This window comes from Camelina sativa, chromosome 11, assembly GCF_030686135.1.
Source record: "Camelina sativa cultivar CO46 ecotype springtype chromosome 11, ASM3068613v1".
Lineage (NCBI taxonomy): Eukaryota > Viridiplantae > Streptophyta > Magnoliopsida > Brassicales > Brassicaceae > Camelina > Camelina sativa.
The window spans coordinates 32,750,543-32,761,486 of record NC_141890.1 but is presented as its reverse complement, the minus strand read 5'-3'; the positions used below and the strand labels follow the sequence as shown (position 1 = coordinate 32,761,486).

At 37.1% G+C, this 10,944-nt stretch overlaps 1 protein-coding gene and 1 pseudogene across 1 annotated transcript; both read left to right on the top strand.

Moving 5' to 3' along the window:
- Positions 1-5,146: 5,146 nt before the first annotated feature.
- Positions 5,147-5,851, top strand: LOC104724702 (putative gamma-glutamylcyclotransferase At3g02910 pseudogene; annotated as a pseudogene).
- A 2,300-nt stretch (positions 5,852-8,151) lies between these two features.
- LOC147934727 (uncharacterized) lies at positions 8,152-8,787 on the top strand. The gene has a single exon (XM_087472766.1). The coding sequence runs from the start codon at positions 8,152-8,154 to the stop codon at positions 8,785-8,787; it is 636 nt and encodes a 211-aa protein (XP_087328892.1).
- Positions 8,788-10,944: the final 2,157 nt, after the last annotated feature.

The window sequence follows — 10,944 nt, the reverse complement described above, 5'->3', positions numbered from 1 at the left end:
AAATTCACCTTCATCTTCACCTCTCACTGATATGGCATTACAAGAATGTTTGGGATTTGACTCAGTTCTCTCAGGGAGAAATCCCTCTTGTCATTTGACAGACCCAACAGTCTGTGCAACTTGACTCTCCAATTTCTTAACATGTACATTCAATGCATCAATCCTTCCAGTAAGCTCTGGGTAAACATTGTCGATCTTTCTATTGAATGTCACTGTCATATTCTCCTGTCCCTGAAGAAGCTGATCAAGCATGGCCTCTATTCTACTCTCAGAAGAAGTCTGTGGAGGCGGAGACTGATAAGATGAGTTCCCATAAGTTCTTGTATAACTGTTATTATGCTGCTGCTTCTGATAATCCGGTTTGGGAGTGTAGCCTGAAGAGTTTCCACTGTAAGGTTTGTTGCCTTGCTAATTACCGAATCTCTGACCCTGATTTCCATAAACAAAGTTGACATCTGCTTCTTCATTCCCTGTCTCAGGTTGTGGCTCAAATGTCTCAACTTCAGCAGCAAAGTGTACCGATTTCTTACCCACAAGAAGATTGTGCACCAAATCTAGTTTGGCATTAACATAAGCTAGCTGGTTTGCATCAAATCTTCCATGCAATCTCTTCCTTTCAGCATCAGCTCTCTTAGTACTATTGTTGGAGGCCAAATTCTCAATCAAAGCTTCAGCATCTTCTGGAAATCTTGTTTTGAAATTCCCATGACTTGCAGCATCTAAAGCTAGTTGATATTCCCAGTCACATCCTCTGAAGAAGATGCTCAACAGCTGCACCCTAGAGAAACCATGGTGTGTACAGTCCCTCTGATAAGCCTTAAATCTCACACAAGTTGCTTTGAAAGCTTCATCTGGTGTTTGCTTGAAAGAGGACAGCTTGACTCTCAACTCATCTGACATTGCATCATCATAGAAGTAACTAAGGAAAGCTACTTTAATTTGTTGCCAAGATGTCAAAGATCCAGCTGGCAACTATTTTAACCATTGAGATGCTTCTCCTGCAAGTGAATATGGGAAGAGCTTGCAGTAGATGTAGTCTTTTGTCACACCATTGGCCTTGATAATGGTAACAAGATCCTCAAAATGCTCAATGTGGTCCAAAGACTACTCATTGGGCAGGTTTGAGAAAGGTCTCTGCCCAACCAGCTGGAAGTAAGCAGGCTTCAGCTCAAAGTCATTCCTTTGGAATGGAGGAGGAACAATAGCAGAGCGGTTCTCATACATCAAATCAGCTCTGTTGAAGTCTACAATAGTCCTGATCAGATCCCGGTTTTGATCTTGTCTTCGAACGGGGTTATTTACGTGGCTTGCAGCTCCACGTCCGTCAGCTGGAAGGGGGTGTCGATCGACACCCAGTTGGTGTTGCTCGACACCATCGGCTTGTTCGTCGACGACAACAGCTTCATCAATCACAATACCTTCTGCATTAAGCTTTTGGCCCTGCTCATTGCGCAAGTGCCCCTCTTGATCCCTCAAAGCACCATCCTCATCACGAATCAAAATGATTGTGTTAACCATCTTCAAAGATTTGGCTGCTTTTCTATTCTCACGCTCAAGTTTTCCCAACTCTTGGTTTGAAAGCTTCACAGTAGGACCAGTCTTGTTGCTCCTTGTGTGAGGTCTAGGAGGCATACACCTGAAACACCAAAGAGAAGAAAAACAAAAACGTGTAAGTAGAAAATAAAAAAGAACAATTTAGACAAAATTAAAAACTCAAATCTAATAGTAGATCAAAGAGTCCCCGGCAACGGTGCCAAAATTGATATGCTCAAATTAAACCCTAGAGCTACTCTCTCAAATTAAGAGATCACTGTAGTACTTAGGGATCAAATTCCACAAGGACTCAAGACTACACAATAAAATTTATAGAGTTTTATGATTACCCTAAACAGATTAAGTTGAATTAAAAATTAAGAAAAGTAATGCAAAATATTAAATAAAAGTGTGAAAATTCAAAGGATCAAAAAGCTAGGCCTAGGGAATTTCTCAAGAAATTATGAAATATTAAATCAATAATTTAATTAAGTTTCAAACAATTAAAATCAGATCTAGAACTCTAAACACAATTTGTAAAATAAATCAGTTCTCACTGCAAATATTATCTAAATTTAAAACCAGAAAATCCAAATCTCTTTGTAAAATTCTAGGTTAAAAATCAGCTTTAAATTCAGGTTTAGATAAGTTCACAAAATTACTAAATCAAATCTCTTTGTAAAAAGTAATTTTGCTCATCAATGGTTTTAATCAGGAAAACAATTATATCTTCATATCAATTAATTTCCCTATGATAATAATTCTAGGTGATCAATCAAGAATTATTATGAAGAACAACCAAGGATGAAGATCATAAAAGATTAAGAACCCTAAAAATAACAGATCTTAATAAGTCATAAAAACCCTAAACCTAACAAGCAAATTACTCAGACATGTTTAATGAAGAACAAATCATAATTCTGAATAACATGCAATAGTTATTAAAAGTAAAAAGGAGGAGTTCAGGAATTCTTCTCTCGAAGGAGTTCAGATCTCTCTCCCAAAAAGCTGATTAGAAAATAACTTGCTAGAATAAAACTTAAGGGTTTCTAAAACCCAAAAACAATATATATGTGTCTAAAAACACGTCAGGGACTTGTCATGCAAATATGAAAAACTTCGGGCAAATTTGTAAACTTCCGAAACTTGCTTCTCTCTCGGCTAAACATGGTGTCGATCGATGCTAAGGCAGTGTCGATCGACACTCTCATACTTCCTCGGCTCCAAGTTCTCTTCCTTAGCTGAATTTCCCCAAAATCCCTCTAATTGCTCTATTTTGCTTCTTTCATGCCAAAATCCTAGAAAACCTGTTAAGACTCTAAAACATCCTACAAAACAAATCAAAAAACTCAAAAAGACTCCTTATATCGTTGTTAAAAACCCCAAAAACCATGATACATCAGTCCTCATCTTATTCATCCACCAACAAGTGAATTTCCACACGTGGGAGCTCACACGCACGGTTCTGCATCACGAAATCAGTTTATTTCTATATCCCTAAGCATGATTCAGTTAATTTTAACGAAATTGTCAGTAATTAAAGACAATTGTAGGCAACAAGACTTTGTCACATTTTCTTCTCTTCTTTCTGTTTCAGGGTGGATGGATTAATTTGTTGAATTTTGTTTAGTTAGTTTTGGATCAGTTCTTTAGATGAACGTTAAGTGTAGGGTCCTTGAATCTTGGTAAGTTATAATGTGTTAATTGATTCCTCTACTAGTATTGATTGGTTTTAATTTTCAGGGACGTTTTCATTCAAGGTTTGAGCTACAAAGTTTTGAATGTGATGTCTTTGCATTTCCATAATAGTTTTCTTTCATTGTTGAAATGGTGTTTGTTTGATGTTTCTAATAGTGATAGACTGAGTTATGGATGTATTTGGGCTGTGTAGATAACATGTACTGGAGTACTTTAATGTTTTTTGTATGTTCTGTTTTCTTGAATGAATTTCAGTTTAAATGATTTTTTGTGTTCTTAAATGACGAGGGTTGTGTGTGCTTCCAAGAGTGGTGTAGAGCATCTTATTGTAGAATGATGGTCTGGAGTTTTACAAGATAGTAGACCTGCAAATTTCTGCATTTTTTTTGTTCAATTGGTGCTAGAAAAGTCTATGACAAGAGGCAACCAAGTTCTGTGCCAGTTGAGACAAAGCCATTGACGAGCGTCACACGCTGTCCAGAATGTTAAAGTCCATCAAGATAAAAAGAGAGCTGCAGTTTCTGATCGAGGGCGGGAGTATTGAGACTAATGGTGAGAGTAGGATATGAAGATATGATGAAAATAATGATCTAAACCCTAAACCTCTTTTGTAATCAGAGAGTTCATGGTTTTATTAAGAGAAATTGAGTTTTTGTAATCTTTCATTTTATCGTTATTAGAGGTTTGAAGTTTATGCAACTATAAATTTTCTTTCAAATTTTGTGTTAAGAACCCATTTAAGATTCCACCATTGGAGGGGTGAAAAACTAAGAACTCTTTGACAATCTTTTTATCTCCAATTTTTTAAAAATATATAGTTAAAATAATGGTAAAAGTTCAAAATGGCCTCTTACCAATAAAGATGGTCTTATACCAATCAACCAACTCTAAATCTCATAATACCCTCATGATCTTTCTTTTTTCTAAAAATAAAGTTTTTCTTTGCTTTCAATTTTTTTTCTATTAATTTTCAGAACTACTTCGTTCTCTAAGCTAACATGCATCTCTTCCTTTTTCCTTTGTTCATATCACTAGAGTCGGCCCAAGACACAAGCTGATGAAGCATCACACAAAAGTTGTGTTATGCACCAACTTAACTTCTTAGATGACCGACCATTGTTCTTCTTCATATTGAATTAAAACTCAGTCAATAATCCATCAACAATATATACAAGCTGGCCAAATCATTTTAAGTAAGATACTTTTAGAAAGGAAGAAAGTACTAATCATCATTAAACTTCTAATGAAGGAAAAATCTATTATAATTATAAATTTCCAAATAATTTGGAGTAGTCAAGGCTGAAATACAACTATTTCTACACTTTACTACAGTTACAACTTACAAGTAGATAGAAAAACAGACTGAATAAAAAAAAAAAAAAAGTCTAATTATATATAAGGAAAGTAAACTATTAAATGAAAATTTGATAGAAAATTGTTTTCTGTGTTATTTCAGATTTTTTTTCCTTAATGTACAAGATAACCCAAGTATAGATATCGGGTTTTGCTTGAGAACAAACATAGTATAGTCATTGGGTATAGAAAGTTCTTTAGAAAAGAAAACATACACAATGTGTGGATCAATGAGAAAATGCTGCTACTGTTAAACATACACTAGCTAGGATATGAAATAATTATTAATTTCCAAGCAAATTTGGCCGACCTCTTCCTTCACTTCTCTGTTAAAAAGACCACAGAATATCTCTGAGCTCATTGGTCATTGGTGGATCAGTGTGTCACAACAATCAAGCATTTGTCGAACAGATATTTGCTAAGTTTATTGTACAAGACAAATGACAATGACACTCGGATTTCGGGCCATTTTCGTAAAGCTTAAAGGCCCAATATACTAAAAGCCCATAATAAGCAACGAATATAAAAACAGAAGTCTTTTTCTTTTTTCTTTCCCGAGTCAGACACTGACTGAGTTACAGTATTCATCCCGAGTCACCCTCACCCACCAACAACAACTCCAAGAAACTAGTAGTGGTCATGGCAGGAGAGGCACCCAAAAACCTCGTTTTCGTGTACGGTACGTTAAAAAGAAACCATGCAAACCATTTCCTCTTAGAAGATCTGATCTCATCGAACGACGCTGTTCATATCGGTCAACGCACGACCCGGTTACAATACCCGCTCGTCACGGGTCTCTACGGGATCCCTTACTTGATCAACAAACCCGGGTCGGGTCAAAAGATCCGAGGCGAGCTTTACTCGGTTTCGAAACGTGGGCTTGCACGCCTCGATGAACTGGAAGGTATCAAAGTCAATCACTACGAGAGTTTACAAATCGAGGTTAGTGAGGAAGAATCAAACGGCACCGTTTTAGCGGAGGCTTATTTTGCTCATTGTAGGTTTGGTGAGAGGTTGTGGGAGAAGAGAGGGAAGTATGGGATGTGTGAATTTGGTGAAAACGATGGCGTCTTGTATGTTATGGTTAAGGATAGGCCAACGTTTAGCTCTTTTTTTGATGAAATCGAAGCTTTTGTGTCTTCTAGTAACAGTTGATTACTAATTTGATTCAATGGGTTTGTTGAAAATTCGATCTTTGATGCTATGTTTTGTAGTAAAATATTGTTTTGATGATTATGCAATTTAACAGCTTTTGGTTACGCTCAAAGTACATTTACATCTGGTCTAATAATGCTCAAGGTTATAAGAGCATCTCTCGTTGCTTTACCAAAATTTTAATGCATACAAAATATAAAATATTAAAAAAATAAGAGAGAGAAGAGAAATTGCTTCTCACATTGCTGTGGGAAACAAGGATTCTTCTACTGTTTATACAGTTGTCCATTTATTATTGGTTTACACTTATTTCAATTAAAATACTTTTTTTTTGAGCAACGGTTATGAGTTCCACCGTTGATGGTGGTCTAAGCTTTGACGATTGATCGGAGGATCTCAAAACAATCATAGATCATGTTTCATAGATTGTAATGATGCGATATGTACTAGATTTTGAAATTTTCAGGTGTTAAAAAATGTTATTCCCATAAGGGTTAACACCATTTTGTACATGTTAATGTTACGAAATCTTTTATTCAGGTTCAATATTTACCTGACAAAGCTAAGCGACAAGTGTCAGAATCTTGTGTTTTCTAAGACTCACCGACTGATATAAGTTACATGGATTGTTGAGTGAGTGGTACTGAATCTACTGTTGATTGAAGTGGTGGTAGGAGAAGTAGGCAAAGGAGATTTAATATTTTGCGGCTCTATCATGCCTAACCCTACTACGCACTTTGTTTCTTTCTTTTGTCCATAGCTTAGCTTCAATATATTTTTGATGGTGTCATGTGTGAGAGAAACCAAATTACTAGTAGTGGACTTTTTGTTGTTGTTGTCAGTTGAGGGACCCCAAACGCTTTGTCTTGATTTGTCCAATTTCGATAAGACTCTTTTAGTACAAGGCCGCTATGTTCCGAGATCCTTAGTAAAGATCCATGGCCGATCTTTACATAAGTTTGATGTTAAAAAATGTTGAGAGTTCCTCGGTTCGGATCTGACTAAAACGTCAAACCTATTTGTCTACATTTTGCAAACTAACTAAATGCACAAGATTAAATCAAGATCAAAGATATTGACGTCATGGTCGATACCAAATCATATCATACTAAGCTGAAGATCCGGCCCATTTATATTCAAATCGTTCGTTCATGAGGGATAAGTTGGTGACATAATAATATATTCCAAAATGTGATGTCTAGGATAGTTGATTATAACCGTGTTGTTTGAACCGTTCTCACTATATGAAATTTTACTATTTTCTTATGATTGAACTTGCACATTGTACTTGATGATGATTTAAAGGAACACACTTTCTTGAGAACATTAACTCAATACGACAATGTGTGGGATATTTGATTGAGAAAACCCAAGTGATTAAGCTTTTTGGGGGAAGCGTGGGAGATAAGTGAAAGAAGAAGAGCACTATGGTACTAGTACTGGTCCTACTACTTCTTCTTCACGCCATTCTTCAACAACGACGGTGTGTGTGCTTTATTCCATGTGATCTCCCACTTTGTGTTTTTTGTTGTGTGTGTATAAAACTGTACATATATTCATTTTATATCTACGTGTTTGTACATATTGTATCATCATTACCTTCCTCTATATCTCTCACTCAATGGAACAAAAACGTATTTTGGTGGAACCAATTATGGGTAAATTGAGTGCTTATCCTTTTGACAAAGCCTTAAAGCTTGAGCTCTTCATTTGTCAATGTGTTTACACACTTTTATCTAAAAACTTATTTGCTAAATTCACAGAAACTAAATTTAAACCCCATGAGAATAGTCACAGGAACCGAAAGTTGTGTGATTAGTCTAGTGACATGGTAGTATACACTTTAACTAAATAAAAATGACTATGCGATTATGCGGGTTATTGCAAATTTTACTGCTTTACAGCTTCTTGAGTTATAAGTATAGGTAAACTTTCACTTACTAATTATATCAATTACTGTGTTATTATTTTGTTATCAATTAGTCTAGCTTTCAAGCGGCTATCCAATTAGCAATTATGTTTGAAATTCCAAATATATTGTTGAGTTAAGCTTGATAACCAAGCAAACTTAAAAGGCAATTAGAACTAGGATATGTTAAATTTGAGATCTTAACATATCCTTGTGAGAGAGTTTAGGAAATAAACCTTTTCTAGGAAAAGAAATAATAGGATTCTAAAAGCTTATAAATAGAAGCCTTGTGTTATTGGTTTTCAATAGAGAGGGAGATTTGTAAGCTTGAGAGAGATAAGAGAATTCTGTGAGAGAGAGCTTAGTGTTTTGAGCAAGTTTCACTAAGATAATAAAAGGAATTCTTTTAAATTTCTGTTTTCTTAAGTTCTTGATTCTATATTTGGTATCAGAGCATAAACAATAGAATCAAGGGTTGTGATATTATGTCAGACATCGTACCTATGACAGCAGCTGTAACCAACATGAAGGAGGGAGGATTTTCATCCATTCAATGCCCCATCCTCACCATGACAAATTACACCGTATGGGTAATGCGAATGGAAGCCATGCTCAAGGTTCACAAGGTCTGGGAAACGATAGAACCTGGATCAACAGATGAAGAGAAGAACGACCTAGCAAGAGTACTCTTGTTTCAATCCATTCCGGAAAACCTAGTTTTGCAGGTCGGTCGCCTTAAGACTGTAGAAGAGATTTGGGCTTCAATCAAAACAAAGTATATGGGAGCTGAGAGAGTCAAAGAGGCAAGACTTCAAACCTTGCTTTCAAGCTTCGAGAGAATGAGGATGAAAGAAACTGATACAATTGATGACTTTTCAGGGAAGCTAACAGAGCTTGCGTCTAAGTCATCTGCTTTAGGAGTCTCTGTTGATGATTCAAAGCTGGTTAAGAAGTTTCTTAACAGTCTTCCTTCACGCAAGTACATTCATATCATCGCCTCTCTCGAACAGGTGCTTGACCTCAACAAAACAAGCTTCGAAGACATAGTTGGTAGATTGAAAGCCTATGAAGAGAGGATTAATGAAGAAGAAAATTACTTCGAGGATCGAGGATTAAGGGAAACTCATGTATGCGAATAATGATTCTCAATTAGTACATGAGCCTACAAGCAATAACAGAGGACGAGGAGGTCGCACTGCTGGTAGAGGAAGAAGACGAGGGCGTGGGAGACAGATTTACCGAGGGCCTCAAGATAAGTCAAGAATTGTTTGTTTTAGATGTGATAAGTTGGGGCAAATGGCGTATGATTGCCCTGATAGGTTGCTAAAACTGCAAGAAATTCATGAGAATGATGGTAATTCAACACAAGAAGTTGAGGAGCTGATGATGCACAAAGTTGTTTATCTCAATGAGGAGAAAGTGAGACCAAAGAAGTACGAGTATCAAAAACTGATGTTGGCAACGTTTGGTACCTCGATAATGGGGCGAGTAATCACATGACTGGCAATAGAATGTTCTTTTACAAGTTGGATGAAACGATAACAGGGAAGGTCCGGTTCGGTGATGACTCAAGAGTTGATATTCTGGGAAAAGGTTCTATATTATTTATCAGTAAGAGTGGCGATCACAAGGTCTTGGCCGATGTTTATTATATACCAAAGCTGAAAAATAATATCATTAGTCTTGGACAGGCAACTGAGTCTGGCTGTGAAGTCAGAATGCGAGACAAGATCTTAACTCTCCATGATAAGAAAGGAAATTACTTGTTAGTGCCACAATATCGCGAAACCGGCTCTACAAGGTTCTCATGGAGGTTGAGAACATGAAGTGTCTTCAGACCTCTGTTTCAACTTTCAACTGATGCTGAACTATGGCACGAGAGACTAGGACACATCAACCGAGAGACAATGAAGATGATGGTCAAGGAAGAAGTGGTTACAGGTATACTGAAGATAGAAGTTGCAAAGGAGACTTGTGGATCCTGTTTGCGTGCGAAACAAACAAAATCTGGTTTTCCCCAAGCTACATCATTCTGAGCATCACAACCTTTGGAACTTATACATGGGGATCTTTGTGGTCCTATCACACCCTCTACAGCCTCCCAGAAGAAGTATATCTTTCTCCTGATAGACGATCATTCACGGTTTATGTGGTCACTTCTTCTAAGAGATAAAAGTGAGGCTTTCGATAGATTCAAGGTATTCAAAGCAACGGTTGAACAAGAGACAGGACTGCTGATCAAAACGTTCCGAACAGACAGGGGAGGAGAATTTACTTCGCTTGAGTTCAAAGATTTTTGTGAGAAGAACGGAATTCGGAGACATCTAACAGCTCCATACTCACCTCAACATAATGGAGTTGTGGAAAGAAGAAATAGAACACTAATGGAGATGACGAGGAGCATTCTTAAGCACATGAGTGTTCCAAATTTTTTATGGGGAGAAGCAGTGAGGCATGCAACATATTTGATAAATAGGGTTGCAACTAGAGCTTTGAACAAACAAACACCCTATGAGGCGCTAAAGGGAAAGAAACCAAATATCAATCATCTTAAGGTGTTCGGGTGTATTGGTTACACAAGAGTAGAGACGCCGCATCTCAAGAAATTGGATGATAGATCAAAGATGTAAGTGTACCTCGGAACAGAGCCGGGATCAAAGGCATATCGACTTCTTAATCCTACAACAAGAAGAGTAACGGTTAGTAGAGATGTGATCTTTGATGAGAATAGGAGCTGGAAATGGAACAGTATCGAAGGTGATACTAGTGAACTTGGTGGGTTCAAACTCACGTTCGGAGAAACAGGGAACAATGGTATTAGGGAACCACAGATTGTTCAAACCTCAATAACAAATGATGAGAGAGGTAATGAGAACAACGAGGAAGAAGAGAAAGAGATGCCAGAAATTGTTGAGATTCCCGATGATGATGAGAAAAAGCATCAACCAGCAGCTCTTAGAAGATCGGCCAGAGAAAGTAAGCTACCAAGTTACTTGGAAGATTATGTTCTCATTGCGGATTTAGAGGGAGAACAACTAATGTTTACTTTAGACGAAGAACCTTGGAGCTATGAAGAGGCTATGGAGCTAACGGTTTGGAGGGATGCTTTTGGAGAAGAATTAATCTCAATCAAGAAGAATAACACATGGTCGTTGGCTGATCTCCCACATGGTTCGAAAGCAATAGGTCTAAAGTGGGTCTTTAAGATTAAACACAACTCTGATGGCAGTGTGAACAAATACAAAGCTAGGTTGGTCGCGAAAGGCTATGTTCAAAGACAAGGGATAGACTATGAT